This window comes from Bos javanicus, chromosome 8 (genome assembly GCF_032452875.1).
Source record: "Bos javanicus breed banteng chromosome 8, ARS-OSU_banteng_1.0, whole genome shotgun sequence".
NCBI classification, from domain to species: domain Eukaryota; kingdom Metazoa; phylum Chordata; class Mammalia; order Artiodactyla; family Bovidae; genus Bos; species Bos javanicus.
In genome coordinates this window covers 104,095,777-104,111,039 of record NC_083875.1, presented here as the reverse complement: position 1 = coordinate 104,111,039, position 15,263 = coordinate 104,095,777, and the positions used below count along the sequence as shown (strand labels likewise).

Sequence of the window (15,263 nt, the reverse complement as noted above, 5' to 3'; positions counted from 1 at the left end):
ACCCATTATCCAGGGCACAAGAAAGGCTCATTTCTCTTCCACGGAGAGGACGTGGCCGCCAGCTGGGAGTTGGTTTCAGCAAGTTATTTTTCTCTTCTTTCATCCCCTTCTTACCTTCATGCCAGCTTCCCCAGGAAGGCCCAGTTCTCCCAATGCACCTGGTGGTCCCTGCAAAAAAAAAAAAAAATGCCATGGGTCCATCCTAGAGCAAGGGCTGGTCCCTGGTTTCCCTGGTTGCCAAGGGAGGAGATAACTGAGGCAGGCTCAGAGAGGGCAAGGGACATGCCCGAGGTCACACACCCCGAGAGACCCAGAGCTGGGAGCAGGCTGCAGCCTTTGGGAGCTTAGAACTGGGACTAGGCGAGGGGGGTGGTGGTTGGGCTCAGACTGCGGAGCCTTGGGGCTACCCAGAGGCTGCTGGAGCCTTCGCCCTCCCCATGAGTGTGGTTGACCACGGTAGGAGCCCTTGGCAAGCGAGGAGAGGAAAATTTCATGATTCACATAACAACAGGGGAGGGAGCCAACAGATGCTACATTCAGGGCTGAGGGATTCCAGCCCTTCTTCTCTCTGCAGCCAGGCCAGGATGACAAGGGTGGGAGAGATCCCCAAGTTATCATCACTAGCATGGCCACAGCCCCTGCATAAACCCTAGGGCTCAGTTTTCTCCCCTGGAGAAGGCAGGGGTGCCTGAGACCCCTTTCAAGCTCCTTGCTGCAAGACCTTAGGAGGACTGGTTCAGTAGTCAAACCTCCGTGTCAGGATGAAGTCCCAGCAGGGTCAGGATGGGGGATATTGCCAAAAAGCGTGCCGAAAAAGAGGCACTGCCAACCCCCCATGAGGGTCCTGGCATGCCTACATCCCACCCGCTGCCCCTGGGCTGGGAAGCCCAACCCCACCCCCTCTGGCATCATGGTAGATCTACCTTCTCTGCCAGGCCATCTCCCCACCAGTGCCTGCAGGACACGGGACAGGGAGCCCCGAGGAGAAGGGCTGGGAAGGGCTGCTTCCTCCCCAGCAAGACCACGGGGTGAACAAGGGCCTTCGGCACTCACCTTGGGTCCCATCTCTCCGGGAGGGCCAATTGGCCCCTGGGGTCCCTGAGGGCCCTGGAGGATAGACAGACACACAGACAGTCGGGAGAAGCCAGCCTGGGCCCTCTTTGGGGTCCGAGGCTTGGTAGTGCAGTCTGGAGGGACAGGTGAGGGCGAGGACCCTGGAGCCTGGGACTCTGCAGGTCTCACCCCCACCCCCGCCTCACTGAGGACCCTGGTCCTGAGCTCCCTCCTCACCTGCATCCAGCATCACCCCCCGCCCGTCCACCAGCACCCTCTCCTAGGCATCTCTGAAGACTCAGGGCGGCCTCCCCTGCTCAGAAGCCTCCGGCTGGCTCCCGAGCCTCACTCAGTCTGTGCCCTCGGCCTGGAACGCAGTTTCGCCCACCCACTGTTCCAAAGGACATCTGCCCGAGCTTCTAGATGTGGGCTGCTTGATCTCCAGTCCTCCCCCTGTCCCTCAGATCGCTCCTCCCAAGCCCCAAGACGGTGCTGTCTTCATCACCATCAGTACAGCCACAGCCTCTTCATGGGGCTCCTCAACACAGCGTATGCTGCTGCTGCTAAGTCGCATCAGTCGTGTCCGACTCTGTGAAAACCCACCCTTCCAGGGAGATCTCCTAAAAGGTCCCCTCTGTTTCCATCCCCTCAACAGCTTCCTGTTGCCTCTGGGACAAAGAACTAACTCCATCCATGGCTCTGGGTGACTGGCCCCTGTGACCGTGTCCCGCCTTCCCCGAGATCCAGCTCTGACCGCACCAGCCATGCTGGACTCTGCAGGGCCCCGACAGCGTATGGGTTTATCTGCACACTGCCCTCTCTCCTTCGCAGACCTGAAGGATGCGGCTCCCTGCACTTTGCGCTGTGCTAAGCACTGGGCCTGGCGTGCTGCACTTCATGGGGTCGCAGAGCCGGACACGACTGAGCGACTGAACTGAACTGAAGCACTCTCTACACGCTTCCTTATTTCATCCTCACCACAGGATGACAAGAGAGGAACCATTATGCCCATCTTACTGGCAAGAAAACTGAGGCTGGAAGGCAAGGCAGGTAGACCCAATCCAGAGCCCCGAACTTCCCCAGCCAGTGTTCTCTCCCGGACCCGAGGCCTATCCATGGGGGTGGTAGAGCTCCACACTGCCCCTCTCTAACCCCTCTCCTGGTCTCATCACAGGACAACACCCCCCACCCCCACCACCCAGCAGGTGAGGACGCAGCTGAGACCAGCTTGCCAGGGGCAAAGATGCAAAGAGCAAGGGAATGGGCACTTACCGGTTCTCCTGGGAGGCCCTTGGCGCCTGGGGGACCGGAAGGACCCCGGAGGCCCTGCAGGGACAAAGCAAGCTGACCTCAGTCCCTCCCTGGCCTTCCCCGCCCTGCCTGGCCCCTGGGTCTCAGTCAAGCTATCGTATGGAATGAGGGTCCTGCCATGTGACACATGGGAGTGGGCAGCTAGAACCTTCAGGATTTCCACAGCAGGATGAGAAAGGTGGCTAACGGGGCTATTTCCTCCCCGCCAAGTCCCACAGAGAGACTTTCACGAACCGGCGGCGCTACTTACAGGAAAGCCTCGTGTGCCCAAGTGCCCTCGCTCGCCAGCCACGCCCTGGAAGCACACGCGGGCTGTTAGGAGCACGTATCACAGAACAGGGAGCAGGGAGAGGGGCTGGCAGCTTCGGCCTCACATACCTGCTGCCCGGGCTGGCCCAGTCTGCCCTGTGGTCCTGGCAGGCCCTGCAGGAAGCCAAGCATGAGGGGCGCAGTGGGTGCTGGGGAGGACTCTTCCCTGAGAAGGGACTCTTGCTTCCATGGGAGATAGGAGCCCCGGGGGTCACCACATACACCCCCCCTCCCCAGTGTGCAGGCGGGCAAACTAGGGGGAGTGGGTGGCTATTGGCCAGGAGCTGTGGGTCGAGAACAACGGACCCCTGCATCCCGATGAGGGCGGAAGCCGTCTCAGCAATCAGGGATCCTGGAAGGGCTTGGGGAGTCAGGGGCCAGGCCTGATTCCGCCTCCCTCTCTCTCATTCTTGTCTCCTCTGTCTCTCTCACTCATGTGCTCTCTGTCTCTCTCAGTCTAATAGCTCATTCTCCCTTCCTTGTCCCCACGCTGGGGGCATGCCAACCCCAGGAAGTGTGGCCAGATGAACTCTCAGGAGCATGCCCTGCAGCCTCTCAGGGACGCCCTGCTGTCCCCGAGGGGCCTGTTACAGAGGAGGCGGCGAGTCTGGATTCCTGACCCACCACCCTGGGTCAGGAGACGAGAGGAAGGGGGTGGGGGTCAGTACCTTCAGGCCCTTGGACCCCTGCTCCCCAGCTGGTCCGTCCGGTCCTCGGGGTCCCTGGAATAGGAAAAAGGGGCTGGCACAGTGGACAGCAGGGGTCTCCCTTGGGCTGGGAACCAGGAGGCGGGGCTGCCCAGAGCCTTGCGTTCTTCCCTGCACAAGCGGGGGTTCCCTCTGCCTCCCTGCCTCCCACACACTCCCCACCCGCAGGTGGGTCAGCCAGAGCAATGTGTCTGCTAACACGGCTCTGCAGAGGCCTTGGCGTAGGTGGATGCAGTCAGAGGCCCTACCGTTCTGGAGTGGGCCTGGTGGTAAATTGAAACCCTGTTTAAAGAAACCTTGGAGGGGGAGGAGCTGGGGTGGGGGTGGGTGGGGGGGTGGAATCAGCCAGCCAACCCATTTCACAGATTTGGAAACAGAGGGCAGAGCCAAGAGACATGTGGCCACGGCCCGGCAGTCAGGTCTTCAGACTCCGTCCCCTGCTCTTCCCAGAGCACACATGGGGTTGAAGCAGCCTGTGGACCACGGTCCTCAGGGGAACCTGACAGAGGACACCTGGGGAAGGGTCTCCACATGGTCAGAGCTATGGAGCTGCCCCTTCTCCAGCCAGATGAGCAGCTACTCTGGCCCAGCTCACGTGAGGAGGGGCAGGCACAGGGCAGCTGTGGCTGGAGCCTTGGGCTCAAATCTGACCCTTGAGACAGGATGTCCGGTCTCTTGAGAACTGGGAGGCCCCTGGGGCAGGCAGACTCTCTCCCTCCCCCTCACTGCACAGATGGGAACACTGAGGCCCTGCAAGGGAGGGAATTTGTTTACGGTCCCTTAGCATATAAGCAGCTGGTACTCCCTGCAGGGTTCTACGGGCCTCCCATAGGAACACAGATGAGGGTGCCCTGGGGTCCCCCATGGAGAACAGTGTAGTGTTCGTTCTATAGGGGCCAGAAAGGCTGTGTTGGGTGTTGGGAAGACAAGGAGGAGGAGGCTGGCCCACCCTAGTCTGGGAGTGTGGAGACCAGCCACAAAAGGGGCCAGGGAGGCATCTCAGGGGAGGGGGTATGAGGGAAGAGAAAAGTGAGAAATCATTTAAATACTGGACAAGGATATTTTCAGTTAATAATGGAACCAGAAAAAGTTATCATTTCTCTTATCAGCTACCTGGGACTCCCCATGTTTCAACTCCACGTCGCAGCCTTAAACAGTGCTCACGGATGAACTCAACCTGGGCCAGGAGACCACGCGGCTGCGAGTCTTTGCTCCTGGTGTCTCAGGCCTCCGCCCAGAACTCCCAGGGGTCCGGCACCAGGCACAGTGCTGCTTAGGAAATGCTGTGTCTAGGGGAAAGTGACAGCTCCTGGCTGAGCCTCAGTTATACCATCTCTGAAATGGGAATAAGAAATCGCTCCCTCAAGGCAGGAAGTAATGCACATGGGCAGCTCGGCACCTGGCATACAGTTAAGTTCTCAGAAGATCTGATTTTGCCAAAGGGGGCTGCAGGCTCCCGAGGGGCAGGGGCGCAAAGCAACGGCTGGCCTGGGCAATCTGGATTCAGGGCCCTGCTTAGTATAGGCAGCTTATATCAGGCTGAGAATGTTCATGGGTTCAAGATGAGGTTTGATTAGAGGATGTGGGTGCAAGTCCTGGTGTTGCTGCTGGCTTGCTGTGTGACCCCAGGGAAGCCCCTTCCTTTCTCTGGGCCTCAGTCTCAGGTAGATATTGTCAGACTACCTGTTGGACTTAACACCCCTGATTCATACAGGACTTGGTAGAGATGGAGATAAATGGAGATGCAGGGCACCCCAGGTCCTGAGACTTGGGACAGAGGCTGAGCTGATGGCAGGCCTCTGTGTCCTCCAGAGACGGCTGCTGAGCCCCGACCTCTGTTTCTACCTGAGCATAAACCTTCCTGGAAAGGGACAGCTCTAGGAACAGAGCGGAGGCCCAGAGGTGTTGATGGCTTGGCCTGAATCACACAGCACCCTCTTTACTTGGGGAATCAAAGTCTCTCTGCAAGAAAGCTATGAGATCTATAACAATAATAATAGCATCAACAGCAGCAGCAATCATCGAGAAAGCTATTTTCCTCATTTGACATATAAGGAAATAGCCTGTGGCAGCCCTGATAGTTGGTGGAGGAACCAGCCTGTGACTCTAAGTCAGCTAGATGCCCACTTTTTTCCACCACTACCTGTCTCTATTTTAATCAGTGAGGGAGTGAGTTCCCCATCACAAGGGCTTATGCAAGTCAGGGCCAAGGCACGGTGTCCCAGGACACAATATCTAAAATTCCTCTTACCTGGGAGGCACTGCTATCCTCTGGGAAGACCTGGGGTTAGCTGGGGGAAATAGGACCAAGCTTTCTTGTCTGGGGAGAGGAAAAAGTAGAGAGGCCCCAGCCACCCGCCTCCCCAGTTCTCCTGTGCAGGGAGAGGCGAGTCTAACCCTGCTCTGGGCCTCTCTGCAGCTCATTCTATGTCCTGCGGGTGCCCCAAACCTGCCCCTTCCTTCCCCATGGCAACACTGAACACGGGAGGCAGGTCCGGGTTTCAGAGCCACAAATCGCTTCCTGTGTAGCCACTCCCCAGGAACAGGTTCGCAGTCACAGCTGCGGCTGCCTCCCAGCCAGGCTGGGCTTCTAGCTTGGCGGGTAGGAGCCCCAGAGGACAGAAAATCTGGCCAATCACAGTTGTTGTGAATAAGGGATGAAAAGGGAGTGAACGTGTGCCCGGCACTCGCTATGCACCGCTGCCCTTCCAGGTGCTCACCATGGGCGGTGCTGGCAGAGGAAGCGTCTCCCCACGGCCATCCAAAGAGGTTGGTTCTGCTGCTGACCCCTTTTATAGAGGAAAAGCTGGGGCTTCAGGGAGGGTAAGTCAGCTGCCCAAGGTCAGAGGGGAGGAGGAGCTGGGATTCAAAGCCAGATCTGCTGAGCTCTCAGCCCCACTCACACGAGCAGAGCTCAGTGCAGGCTCTTGGGTCGCAGAATCCTCATGACTCTGTCAAAGTGGTTTTGGAGAGAGATAGCAGAGTCTCCCAAGTAAGAGGACTTTTAGACATTGTCTTCTGCAATATCCTGCCCCAGGCTCTCACCTGATACTCCCTGAGACAGGGAGTTCATTCCCACACTGGTAAACAGTGACCTGTTAGTAGTGGGAAAAAATTGGGCATTTGGCTGTTGAGTTCAAATTCTGGCTCCTTACAACTTCCACCTAATGTCAGGCACTGAGCCTTACAGAGAAACTGGTGTGAGGGACTTCACTGGTAGGGAAAGACCCCGAGGTCCCAAGCAGGGGGCCCAGGTTTGATCCCTGGTTGGGGAACTAGATCCTACATGCCACAGCTAAAGACAATGCATGCCTCAAAAAAAGATCTGCATCTGGCGAAGAATGCTACACTAAGACCCGGTGCAGCCAAATAAATGCGGGGTGGGGGAAGAAGCTGGCCTGAAGTCCCCGAGCTGGTCACTGGAAAGCCTGAGATGTGCCCCTATGTGACCCACGGACCCAGACCCTGATCAGCAGCTCTACCAAGAAGAGCTCAGGATCTGAGGCCCCATCCTGGCCCTGGACTTGACCTCTGTGCTCATTCTTCCCCAGGCAGGGGGGTAGGGGACTCAGGGGTTAGAGGAGACAGGTGGTGGGTAGCGGGGCCCATCCTGCATGCGGGCAGAGAACAGGCAGGGCCTTGCAGGCATCGAAGCTCATTTCCCAGAGCGTATTTGGGGAAACTGAGGCCCAGAGGGCACAAGGGCTTGCCAGGGTCACAGGGGAAGCCAGGAGCTACACGGGGAGATGGCCCAGATTTGAGCTCTTTAACTGGCTCAGCGGGCACCTCTCCAGTCCCCGCCCGCCCTCAGGGACCACGTCATCTACGAAGTGGCCAAAGGTGGCCTGTCAGGCAGGGGACCCAGGGCACAGGGTCCGACAGGTTTTGCATCTCCACCAAACCCAGCCAGGGGAGGGGGCTTGTGTTCCTGAAGTTCCCCTTCCAGCCCTGAAGATTCTGTGGTCTGGAACCTGAGTATTATCAAGGAGGAGATACCTTCTTCAAGCCACCACTGGGAAAGATGGTCAGACGGCTGCAGGAAGCTCTGTGACTTGACGGGGGCCTGAGCCTGTGCATCCGGCAGGTTGTGGGGGGCAGGGCAGCTCCCCCTCCTGCTAACCTGGCATCCTGGGGCAGGAGAGGATGTGCAGAGGGCCAGGGTGGAACCCGGCTGCCAACGGGCCTCAGCCACTGGCAGAGACCAGGACATGGCACAAGGAGAGGCCCTGCGGGGTCCAAGGAATGCCTCTAAATCTCACCTCTCGCAGGCCGACTGCTCAGACCATCTGGTTCAGGGGAAATTGTTCAACTACTTGAAATTCAGCCAGGAAGAGAAGAGCCGTCTCAGATCCCCTGAATAAGCCTGAATACAGGCCAGGCCGCCTGCTCCACCCGTGCCATCCTGTTTCCTTTTCACAGAGCTGCTGTCCTGGCACCTGAACATCCACTGGGGGCAGGAAACCGCCCCATCAGCCCTCCCTGCCTCCAAAAAAGTCAGAATCCCTGGGTTCAAAACACAGTCTTGCCACTTTCTAGCTGTGCAACCTAAGGCAAGTCACTCAACCTCTCTGAGCCTTACTTTCCTTTTCTGTACGATGAGAATTAAGACTAGCACCTATTCTTAATTATAGGGTCATGTTGATGATTAACTGAGTCAAGGCATGTGATAGATAGTGTTCAGCACAGAGTAAGTATTAGTGATCACCTCTGGCTACCATGTTCAGGCCAGCCCTGTGTAAAACCTCCTGTGGCTCCCCACTACCCTTGAAGCATTGCCCACAGGTCTAGCTGTGGTGTCTGAGGCCCACTTGGTTTGATAGCTTCTAATTCTTGGTTTCACTCCTCTCCCTGGCTCCTCTATTGAATGGGGATTCCTAAACATGCCACTCCAGCTCACCCTAGGGCTTCCTCTCTGTCTGGAACCTGGCATCTGTTTAAGCATCTGCCTCTGCTTGACGTGTTCCCGGGTACCCTGGCCAGGTGAGATGCCTCCTCCAGGCTCCCAGGCTGCCATCAATGTGTTCATGACCCTATACTGTCTGTTTGGCCTTGATGGAGCCACAAAGCCACACAGGGGTCCTGAGGGTGCTATTCTCATGATATCTACAGAACCTCTAACAATGGCTGGCCCCTAGGAAGTGCCTAATTGCAGGCAAACGAGTGCATGAACAAACACAGGAACAGACAAAGCATTGGTGCCACAGAGCCCCCCGTGCCTCCTGGATGGCAAGGCCTGGTACTCAGAAGTGGGCTGCGAAAGATGAGTGGGGTTCCCACACTGAGAGTCACACCCAGCAGGAGCCTGGAACCCTGGCTGGTGCTCTGAAAGTCATAGATCTCAGGTCTGGGGTGGGGAGGGAAGGATCAGGAGGGGTCTCTCCAAGCAGGTGGCCCCTGCCAGCATCTGCCCCAGGGGGCTGGGCCCCACTTACCCGGCGTCCCTTTGCTCCCCTCATGCCCGGTGGGCCTCGAGATCCTGGAGGACCCTGTGGGAGGAGAAAGAGTCTGCAGAAGCCCCCTTTTCGGAAGCAAGTATAACACGGAAGAATCTGCCTGCAGTGCAAGAGACTTGGAGTCGGGAAGATTCCCCTGGAGAAGGGAATGGCGACCTACTCTAGTATTCTTGCCTAGAGAATCCCATGGACAGAGGAACCTGGCGGGCTACAGTCCATGGGGTCACAAAGAGTCGGACACAACTCAGCAACTGACACTGGGGGATAACACGGAAGGCCAGGCTTGCAACCTCAGACCGGCACTGCTCGGGGGCGGCCCCTCCCGAGCCCAGCAACTCCAGAAAGAAGCCCTAAGCACTTAGCCCAGTGGGAAGGAAGGTCTGTCGCGCCCCGCCCCCACCCCCCAGAGAATCAGTCAAGGAGCTGCCACCTTGAGCAGGAGTCAGTGCCTGGGAATCCAGTAGCTGGGAGAAGGCATCCTGAATGGATGAGCCACTTCCTTCTTTATCTCAAAATCAACAACCAGAAGCTAGGAAGACATTCCTGACCAAAGCCTCCTCCAACGCCCACTTCACTCTTTCTCCCTCCATCAGTCAGAAGAATACGGGGGTCCCACGTCCTGTTTCCTACCCTGACCTCAAATATGACCTGAAAGCATCCAGAAGGCTCTGAAGAGGGCAGAGAGAGCCAGAGGGCAAGGGGCAAGAGGCGGCAGAGCCAGACCAGGGCCCTGCAGGGAGGGAGGCTGAACGGGAAGCAGGCATGGAGTGGGGAGGGGAGGAGGGGAGAGGCTGAGCAGAGGAGAGGCGGGTGTGGGAGGCATAAAGGAAGGAGCAGGGTCTGGCCCAGGGAGGAGGCCCGGGTTATCTCGGCTTGATGAAGGGATGACACGAAGAGACAGGGAGGGAGGAAAAGAAAACACATAGCTGGACTTGTTCCTGGAATTCCCAGCACCTGGCCCAGAACAGGCTGATGACAAGGATTTTGGGAAGGATTGGAGAAGACAGGATAGGAACGGAGGGATGGAGGGTGAAGAGAGGAAGCAGGCCACCTCACTGCCTGGTTCCTCCCTGCCCCCAGCGCCTCCAAGGTTCCAGGCCCAGCTACACATGTCAGGCTGTCAGGCTGCCTCTTCACCCCAGGCAGGCCAAGGACCCCTCCAACAGCTGCAAGAGCCTCCCAGCTCAAGCGGCGATTCTCAGACTGGGCGTGCTCCCTTTCCAAGAAGAGGTGGCCTCATCCCCCACACTGAATACCAGGGAGAGGCCCAGCTCAGTTTGGGGCCTCAGGAAAAACTCTTCTTTCTGCTCTCTTTCCCAGGCCTTGAGGGGTGCAGACCCTCCAACTGCTAAAGAGCCAAGGTGAGGGCTGGATGCCAACCAGACCCCTTGTCAGCAGAGCAAGCAGGGTGTGGACCCAGGCTTGGCCCCATAAAATGAGAGACTGGACTTCCAGATGATGAAGAACATGAAGACTGGGTGAGAACCACGGACCATTTTATGGAGGGATCGCAGACTGCAGAAGGCATGCAATTGCGTCACTGGGAAATTTCAGGAGCCAAGTCTTAACTCAGAGGCAGTAGGGTGCTTAAAAGAGCAGACTGTTCCACCAGAGAACTAGGTTCAAATCCCAACTCTGCCACTTACTAATTTTGTGACCTTTTGCAAGTGGCTTACACTCTCTGGGCCTCAGTTTCATCATCTATAAAATGGGTATAAGAGAGTTTTTGCCTTCTATAGTTGCCAGGAAGATGAAATGACTTGGAGGTCTTCAGTTAAGGGTTGCTGTCAGCTCTCTCAAAGAGGGAAGAGGTCAGAAACTGAGGGACCCAGGGCCTGACTGGTCCCTCTCCAAATAATGCAGGCAGTAACCCTGGCTGACCTCAGTGGACTGTAAGAGGACATGGATGTTACAGAGCTTGGAAAAGTGAAAAGTGCCAATCAGCTATGAACAGTATTATCAGAAATGTCAGTTTCACAGTCTTACTGATAATAGTAGAAATTATCATATCTAACAAACAGAGGTAGTACTTACTATTGTACCTGACTTTCCTGGTGGCTCAGACGATAAAGCATCTGCCTACAATGCGGGAGACCCAGGTTTGAACCCTGGGTCGGGAAGATCCCTTGGAGAAGGAAATGGCAACCCACTCCAGTAGTCTTGCCTGGAAAATCCCATGGACGGAGAAGCATGGTAGGCTACAGTCCATGGGGTTGCAAAGAGTCGGACACAACTGAGCCATTTCACTTACTATTGTTCCCATTCATTAAGCACTTGCTATATTCAGGTAGTTTGCTAAACATTACGCCACGTGTGGTATCATTTATGTCTCACCACAGTCTCATCATGAATGTGGTATTATGCCGACTCACAGGTGGGGAAACTGAGGCTCAGAGATGCTATAAATGTTGCCAACAATCACACAGCTAACAAAGAGGGAGCCAGGATTTGACTCAAAGTGTCTAATTCTAAAGCTTTCTGGACCTCCATGCCATCATGGTTCCCCAGTGGCACTAGGGACAGCTGGCTGTCCAAAGAGACCCAAGTGTCCAGCCCCATACTGTAACAGAGGAAGGTCAGTGGCAACCTTGGGATCTGAAGGCAGCAACTCACTGTCTGATCTCACTAAGTCAGAGCCAACCCATTGAACAGGTGGAAGCACTGAAGAAATGGGATGGGGGAGGGGCCAGAGAGCCATGGAGGCGGGGAATGCAGAGGAGGCCTGCTGCTTCTTTCTATGCATTGGCCTGAAGGCCCTGCTGTTTTCTCATCTCCTTCTGGCCTTCCTTTTTGCCCCATCAATTCTTTTCAGACTTTCCTGCTCCCGTTGGACAGATGGGCAGACTGAGGCTCAGGGAGGTCCAGACCCAGGGACACAGCTGGGATTTGATGATAGAGCCCCAGCATCCTGTTCTCTGACTTTGGCCCTGCCCTGAGCACCTCCCACACTCCCGAACTCCAAGCACACCATCTCCAGGAGCATCTGCTGGGGCCTGGTCCTCGGGTCCTCTGAGTACTGGGAAGGAAGGTGGGCCAGCAGCCTTTGGGCTGGATGGGCTAGGACCCTCAGATGAATGCCTCAGTCTGCCAACCAGTCTCTCCAGCCCCAGGCCAGATGTAACTTTTTCCCTCCTTCTCACAAACAGGTGGAAACCATGCCATCAAGAGCCCAGAGCGCTGGCTTTTGATCCCAGCTCCGCACTGTGAGCTTTCCCCCTCGTCAAAATTGTGGAGACTTTCCTCGTGGTCCAGTGGCTGCCAGTGTAGGGGGCCTGGGTTCAATCTCTGGTCAGGAAACTAGATCCCACATGCCGCAACCAAGAGTGTGCAGGCTGCAACTAAAGATCCCACAGGCTACAACTAAGACTTGGCAGGGCCAAATTAAAAAAAAAAGAAGCTATAGCGGACTGGCAGGGCCACCTGCTGCCTGGAACCTCGATCTCTGGATGATGCTTCGTATCCAGGCTTCCTGCCCCTGGGCTAGCGCTCTGTATTCCTCCTCAGCACCCAGCACTGCCTCTCCCACCCCTCCCTGCCTTGGGATCCTCAAGAACATCCCTGATACTTCAGTCATCACGAGAAGCCCAGAACCCCTGCATCCTTGGACCCTCCGCCCACTTGTCCCAGCATTTCCCATCTTCTCCCCTGCTTTCTCCAAAGCAATGGTCACTTATCTACCGCCTTCTCTTTCCCCACGCCACAAGACGAGCTCCTAAAGGGGAAGGACAGCTTTCTGCCCTGTTGATGGCACTTCCTGGAATGGACATGTGACACGGTACTTCCCGAGTGAATGAAGAGAGCAACAGCAGTGCTAATGCCCATGATACTCCCTTGCAATGACTGTCCCTACGTAATGAACATTAGCTGCCTGGTTTCATTTCACCTACGTGCTCGCACTATCGTGACCAAGATTATTTTATCTATTTTTTCAGATAAGCACAGTTCAGGCACACAGAAGTTGAACGATCTGCTCTGGCAATATAGCGGGAAGCTGGGATTTGACCCAGGTCTGCCTGGTGTTGAGACCTAGACTCCACCATGATGCAACAGTTAAGTCTGAGCTCAGCGAACACGAAGGCTTTGCTTACCGGAGGTCCAGGCTCTCCCGGGTTTCCCACCACACCTGGGATTCCAGGATGGCCCTACCAAGAAAGAGATGAACAAGGAGGAATCAGTTCTGGAAGCTTCCTCTTCCATTTGCAATCCTGCCTCGGCCAGCTCAGACCCAGCCCAGGGCTATGCGGGCAGCAGCCAGGCCCCAGGAGGAAGGAGCTGGTCATTGTGAAGGCCTGGGGTTCTCAGAGGCAGGCAGACGACAGCAGAGCTGTCACCGTGGCTGGGACAGGAGAGGGCAAGGGGATGCAGACTGCTCCTTACCATCGACCCCTTGGGTCCGGGCGCGCCTGGGGGTCCCATCATGCCCCGGTCACCCTGTGATGGAGACAGCAATTCAGGGAGGTCACGGCAGTGGGCGGCTCTGTGGGGACAGGTGCAGAGTGCCCTCCGGGGACTAGAGAGGGACAAAGCCTTGTCCAAGATCTGTGGCCACATCACCCAGAGTCATCAGAAGCGAAGATGCCCAGCAAAGTGTGGCCATGGGCACTTAATGTGGTTTGAATCCCAGCTCTGCCACTTCCCATCTGGGTGACCTTGAGCAAGTCACCTCCCCCACTGGAGCCTTGGTTATCTGGTCTGTAAAACACACCTGCTGGCATTCATAAGGCAACTTAAAGCACTGGGATGCTTTTTTAAAAGGTAAATCTCTGCCTCCCCCTGTTGCCTGCCTGCATGCAGTGTCAGTTTACAGCCGTGAGCAGCCCAGACCACAGGGATAACTCTCCCAGACATCTGGCTGCACTTGGGGTACTGGCCAGAGGGCAGGGTCGAAGCCCCAGGAAGTGCTGGAACAAGTGACAATGGTTCTTTGAGGGTCTGGAAGGCCAGGGCAAGGAGGAAAGGCCAGGGAGAGAGGTCTGAAACCCCCAGGGCGACTGGCCCCTTCACCTTTCTAACATTTCAAAACACAAGCTCTATCGCTTAGATATTCCCTCCAACGTGACTTACCTTTTCTCCCATGATTCCTGGCTCTCCGACCAGACCAATGAATCCCAGAAGTCCCTGGAAGAAACATGTACAAAAGCAAGAGAAAGAAGGAAGCAACGTGAATTCAGGGATGGGCTGAGTTTCAAAGACACCTGGCCCAAGTCTCTCTTGCACTGGGGCCGTCTCCCCGTGTCTCCCGCCCCATGCCTGGTGACCCAGCTGGCGTGGGGCTGCCACCAAGGAGAGAGCTGTCTCTCTGGGCACGGTCCTGACTTCCTTCACTCCACCAGATGGTTCTGATTTCGGAGCCAAGCGGTGGGGCCGCTGCCAGCATCCCTGGGAGCACCACACATTCTTTCCCCGCCAGAAGCTGGGAGGCGGCCACGTGTGGGGAGGGGATGGGATGGGGGAGTCGGCGGGGGAGCAGGGGCAAGGTCCTTAAGTGGTGCTGGGAAAAGCGGTGCTTGTGAGAAATCTGTCCCCATCTTTTGGGGTTCTGGGGTTGTTTCAAAGAGAGAAACAAACCTGTTGGCTGGAATAGAAACACCCTAACAGCCTCTGCCAAAAGCCCTGATTGTAATCTGGGAAGTGGGAGCCCTTTTACTGTCCTGTGAAAGGCTTCCTCTCATTTCTGAAAGGGCACACACACTGTAGTTCCTGTTGCTCTTTTTAACTTCACTGGGTGATAACTGGCCCCTGTGTTCCAAGGCTCTTCTAGGCGGCTGTAGGCTTCGCTCGCTGCCCAGAGCAGGCAACTCGCTCACACTCAGCAAGGATGAAGGGCTTAGTTAGAGGAGGGAGTCAGACAATTGTCAGTCCAGACCCTACTCTCTTCAGGAAAATTCCAGCAGATGGAGGTCTAGTGTGGTACAAGGGTTGCAAAAGTTGTTTTCGAAGATCCCAGGTTTGCAGCCAAGAGTTTCTGGGAGAATTAGGGAAGACCGAGGGATGAGTGAATTGGTCCCATAAAATTTGCTCCCTGTCCCCAAACCATATCCAGAAAAAAATGAGACCTTAAAACCTGATCAGAAGCAGATTGGAAATTGTTCACTAGGGCAGTGAAGCTGGCCAGGCAACTAGAGGGAAGAAAAGGCACCAGATTCCCAAGGGTCAGATCTACAAGGTTCAGAGACAGTCTTAAAGTGTCAGCTCAGACCAGGACTGTGTGTGTCCTGCAACTGCAGCCTAGAATGCAACGCTGGTCTGGGTGGCCCCGAAGCCCATGCACCTGTCACTCCAACGCACGTGGCCATGAGCAGGGCACAGGTCTCCCTGGCACTTTAACCCCATCACCATACGGCCGGGGGCCTGTTTCCCTGGGTTCAGAGTCCCTTCAGGGTTGAAGTATGACATGAGAGGGATGAGGTTCAAGGTATGAGATCACAGC

At 56.1% G+C, this 15,263-nt stretch overlaps 1 protein-coding gene across 3 annotated transcripts in view; it reads right to left on the bottom strand.

Annotated features, from left to right (window-relative positions):
- COL27A1 (collagen type XXVII alpha 1 chain) overlaps window positions 1–15,263 on the bottom strand; it is a 152,899-nt gene that overhangs the window by 43,705 nt on the left and 93,931 nt on the right. For all 3 annotated transcript variants that reach the window (XM_061426616.1, XM_061426615.1, XM_061426617.1), the window contains exons 25-34: window positions 13,898–13,951; window positions 13,211–13,264; window positions 12,922–12,975; window positions 8,813–8,866; window positions 3,342–3,395; window positions 2,743–2,787; window positions 2,615–2,659; window positions 2,326–2,379; window positions 1,054–1,107; window positions 115–168 (exon numbers count right to left, since the gene is read on the bottom strand). In XM_061426616.1, the coding sequence (XP_061282600.1) occupies window positions 115–168; window positions 1,054–1,107; window positions 2,326–2,379; window positions 2,615–2,659; window positions 2,743–2,787; window positions 3,342–3,395; window positions 8,813–8,866; window positions 12,922–12,975; window positions 13,211–13,264; window positions 13,898–13,951 (522 nt within the window). The remainder of the gene's footprint in view (window positions 1–114; window positions 169–1,053; window positions 1,108–2,325; window positions 2,380–2,614; window positions 2,660–2,742; window positions 2,788–3,341; window positions 3,396–8,812; window positions 8,867–12,921; window positions 12,976–13,210; window positions 13,265–13,897; window positions 13,952–15,263) is intronic.